Genomic DNA, 5,000 nt, shown 5'->3' on the forward strand with positions numbered 1-5,000 from the left:
TGTCTTCCACATTCATGAAAGGGTTGGTATAAATGTTGGGTAACACTTTATTTGAAGGGGTCTACATAAGGGTGTCATGTAACCGTCATAAGAATGACATGACACATGTCATGCACATTAATGACACATTATTGACGTTTATGACTGTTGTCATAATGTGTCATTCGGTTTTTGTTATGTCAAGTTGACATTGTTTGGGCGTCATCATTATGACAACTTGACATTAGGCAAGATGACATTATTTGACGGCATCTTTGTCATGACAACTTGACATTAGGCAAGAAAATGTAATCCGTTTACAATATTGTCATGACAACTTGACATATAACTGTGTTTGGCCTGACTTATTTTCTAGGTTTTTTAAGTGATGAGCCTGAATAATTGGCTGTCATGACACCATAATGAATTGGTCATGAATACTTTTCTTGACCTCAACTACAGTGGTACAGTTTTGATTTGTCATTAAGCTGTCACAAAGAACTATTACTGACCAAAATAGTTTTCTGACAGTGTCATGAATACTTACCTTTGACCTCAAGTACAGTGAACCATCTGAGATGTTTCCTGAACATGTCATGAAGTGTCATTACACTGTCATGTAGGTTTCATTTCTGTACATTTTACATTTCTTGAACATTGAGTCTAATTTCAAGTATAATAACAACAAACACCATACTCAAGTTATGACTTCAAAGAGTTTATTTCAGCAATGAATCTTGCAAAACCATTGCAGTGCCTCGTTGCCATGGGTAGCTATCCTGAGTTCTTTAAAATATTAAATAAACAAATTAATCTAAGTGTTCATTCATCACCTCTATGTGAAATACAACCACTTAGCTTAGTGATCCCACAATTATATGCAAATTCTATGTACTCTTATTTACACATTCATCACACATGCATTACACTCAATCTTCAATAGTTTTCAATAGGCTAACTTTCAGTTTCAGGTATCAAATGTAATACAACCAACATCCAAGCAAACAATGGTTTTCTCTTTAATTGAAATAAAATACCAAACCCTATACTATGGCCGGCAGTTATTAAGTAAATAAATAAGAAATGAGTAGCCTAGGCTACCCAACCAGTTGTCAGAGTTCATGTGGCAGGCCTGTAACGTTGCTAGTGTGCGTTGAAGCCTAAAAACCAAAACGGCTCTTTCACACCACTCCAGCACATAGCTCCAATAGCGCAACAAAGAAAACTCAGGTGTTGGCTAGATGTAATGGATGGACCAGATGGACAGACGTCTTCAGCGAGGCTCGTGGAGGTTCCGAGGATAAGTGGCCGTGCAGGCTATCTCATGCAAAGTCATTGACAAGTGGCATCGTGCTAGCAGCTAGCTAGGTCTTGCTGACTAGTGAAGGCTTCATACTCGTGGGAAATTCTCGTCTCGAAGTTTTCACTTCCAACACAACTTCACCGTCTAGCAGTAATGTTTAAGTAAGCGTTTTACCCACTAAACACAATAGGCTATATTTGTGTTAGGCTGCAGTAAACCTTTCCCGCTCAGCAGTCGTTCTCTCTTCTCCCTGGTGGTGTTGTTTCTTATTTCCTGATTACCCTTGACCTCTAGCTCAATTCTCATTGGCTCAAATAATACAAATGTAACATATGTTACATTTGTATTATTTGAGCCAATGAGAATTGAGCTAGAGGTCAAGGGTAGCTTAATCAGGAAATAAGAAACAACACCAGGGAGAAGAGAGAACGACTTAGCGGGAAAGGTTTACTGCAGCCTAACACAAATATAGCCTTTGTGTTAAGTGGGTAAAACGCTTACTTAAACATTACTGCTAGACGGTGAAGTTGTTTTGGAAGTGAAACCTTCGAGACGAGAATTTCCCACAAGTAGCCTATAAAGCCTTCAGCTAGTCAGCAAGACCTAGCTAGCTGCTAGCACTGACTTTGCGTGAGATAGCCTGCATGGCCACTTATCCTCGGAACCTCCACGAGCCTCGCTGAAGACGTCTGTCCATCTGGTCCATCCATTACATACTACACGCGAGTTTTCTTTGTTGCGCTGCTGGAGTGGCGTGAAAGAGCCGTTTTGGTTTTAGGCTTCAACGCACACTAGCAACGTTACAGCCCTGCCACACGAACCCATAGACCTAAAAGAAATGGACAAACAGACTCCGTTGTTCTCTATGGAAGGGGGCTGAAACAAAATTCCGTTTACTTTCCGTCGTACTGCGCAGACTCGTACTCAGTTCGTGACGTTAGCCTGCTGTAACTCGTCTGATAGATCGAAAACCTCTGAAATTGTTAACGTTCGTTTTTTAATATTATTATTATGTGTACTTGCCTCTAGGTAATGCTTTACCATATCAAACAGTAGGCTACCGTAGGCTACACACATTTTCACTGATCTTGCGAATGACTCTCCGTCATGGTTTTCGTGCAGGCTCACTCAGCTTCTTATCCAAACATTACGGGCGAACGTTAGCTTCCCTACAACAGACATGCTAAAATACTTCTTTACAGGAAACCAACGTAATATACGGGGAAGAAGTGAATTAATTTTGCCTTCGATACCCTATATAGAATACACAGAAGCTATAAGGGAGACAAAGGGCACATGTTATATGAAGTTATGGGATCGCAAAAAAATCTGAAATCTATGGCCGTCCAAGGGAGTTAGCAGTGCGTTGATCACCAGCTCAACTCGTGTTTCTACTTCCGGGAATATGCCTGCCCCCTTGCACGAACCCTGACAACTGGTTGGGTATAGCCTACTTATTTTTTTATTTATTTACTTAATAACTGCCGGCCATAGTATAGGGTTTGGTATTTTATTTTAATTAAAGAGAAAACCATGTTTTGCTTGGATGTTGGTCGTATTACATTTGATACCTGAAACTGAAAGTTAGCCTATTGAAAACTATTGAAGATTGAGTGTAATGCATGTGTGATGAACGTGTAAATAAGAGTAAATAGAATGTGCATATAATTGTGGGATCACTAAGCTAAGGGTGTTTTTAAATGCTATCCTATTTACTCAGGATAGCTACCCATGGCAACGAGGCACTACAATGTATATGTTTTGCAAAATTCATTGCTGAAATAAACTCTTTGAAGTCATAACTTGAGTGTGGTGTTTGTTGTTATTATACTTGAAATTAGACTCAATGTTCCAGAAATGTAAAATGTACAGAAATGAAACCTACATGACAGTGTAATGACACTTCATGACATGTTCAGGAAATATCTCAGATGGTTCACTGTACTTGAGGTCAAAGGTAAGTATTCATGACACTGTCAGAAATCTATTTTGGTCAGTAATAGTTCTTTGTGACAGCTTAATGACAAATCAAAACTGTACCACTGTAGTTGAGGTCAAGAAAAGTATTCATGACCAATTTATAATGGTGTCATGACAGCCAATTGTTCAGGCTCATCACTTAAAAAACCTAGAAAATAAGTCAGGCCAAACACAATTACAGTATATGTCAAGTTGTCATGACAATATTGTAAACGGATTACATTTTCTTGCCTAATGTCAAGTTGTCATGACAAAGACGCAGTCAGATAATGTCATCTTGCCTAATGTCAAGTTGTCATAATGATGACGCCCAAACAATGTCAACTTGACATAACAAAAACCGAATGACACATTATGACAACAGTCATAAACGTCAATAATGTGTCATTAATGTGCATGACATGTGTCATGTCATTCTTATGACGGTTACATGACACCCTTATGTAGACCCCTTCAAATAAAGTGTTACCAAATGTTGAGTCATGTTTCATGAAACAGTCATGAATGCTTCATGTGCAGTTCATGACAGCTGTTATGAATGTGTTATGAACGAACCCGTCAAGTAAAGTGTTGCCAAGTAACTTAAGTAAGTATTTAAACACTGAAATATTGGTTTAATAAAGGAGCACCTCTATCTCTCTCTCTTCCCCCCGCCCCCCGGCAGATGACCTGTCCAGAGAGACTCCTCTCCACCTGGCGGCGCGGTTGGGTCTGCCTCAACTCTGCCACTTCCTAGTTCAGCAGCCTGGGGGTCAAAAGGTCGTGACCTTGCCTAACGAGGAGGGTGACACGCCCTTGCGCCTGGCCGAGAAGAGAGGGGACGAGACCGTTCTCGCAGCGCTCACACCGTGAGTCATCCGATCTCCAGTCCTCAGTCAATTACGGGTTCAAATGAATATCAGAACATTTGAACATATTATATTGAACGTATTATATTTCAATTTGGATATCATTCATGGGTAGTAACAGCAAAACAGCCAGCAAATACATTATCTAAAGGATAAACCAGAAAAGGATAAGTGTGTGTGTGTGTGTGTGTCCGTGCGTGCATCCGTGCGTGCGTGTGTGTGTGTGTGCGTGTGTGTGTGTGCATCCGTGCATGCGTGTGTGTGTGTGTTCAGTATAGCGGCTGGTTGAGAGGGATACTCTGATGGTCTGATAGAAGCAGACCCCTCAGGGCCAGGACACATCTGGTCGATAATGTTTCCTCCCGTTGGTCAGTAATAAGGACAGTATTTTATCATCACAGACTCTAAGGTCAGCTGCTAGTCAGAGTGTAGAGTCCGGAAATGCTGACTCATATTTACTGTGTGTGTGTGTGTGTGTGTGTGTGTGTGTGTGTGTGTGTGTGTGTGTGTGTGTGTGTGTGTGTGTGTGTGTGTGTGTGTGTGTGTGTGTGTGTGTGTGTGTGTGTGTGTGTGTAGGGCCTTGGATACCTCCCCTGCTGCCCCCATATCCCAGGTATGGGTGGACAGCTCCAGTGTTCTGCGTGTGTGTTCTACCAGCAGGACTCCAAGTCTCACAACCAAACACACCATCGGTACACACACAGACCCATGTGTGCACATACACACGTACAGGCAGAGGGTGCAGGACTGGACAGCACTCTCTGATGTAAGTATACACACACACACGCACACACACACACACACACACTCACAAACACACAAACACACACACAAGCTTCAAGGCAAAATAGCTTCATAAATAGTTTCAAACATTCACACACACCACCTGC

General features: G+C 41.3%; 1 protein-coding gene across 3 annotated transcripts in view; it reads left to right on the plus strand.

Moving 5' to 3' along the window:
- Window positions 1–5,000, plus strand: part of arhgef28a (Rho guanine nucleotide exchange factor (GEF) 28a) — a 106,412-nt gene that overhangs the window by 47,583 nt on the left and 53,829 nt on the right. For all 3 annotated transcript variants that reach the window (XM_062554029.1, XM_062554028.1, XM_062554030.1), the window contains exons 5-6: window positions 3,927–4,110; window positions 4,687–4,876. In XM_062554029.1, the coding sequence (XP_062410013.1) occupies window positions 3,927–4,110; window positions 4,687–4,876 (374 nt within the window). The remainder of the gene's footprint in view (window positions 1–3,926; window positions 4,111–4,686; window positions 4,877–5,000) is intronic.

The sequence above is a fragment of the Sardina pilchardus genome, chromosome 14, assembly GCF_963854185.1.
Source record: "Sardina pilchardus chromosome 14, fSarPil1.1, whole genome shotgun sequence".
NCBI lineage: Eukaryota > Metazoa > Chordata > Actinopteri > Clupeiformes > Clupeidae > Sardina > Sardina pilchardus.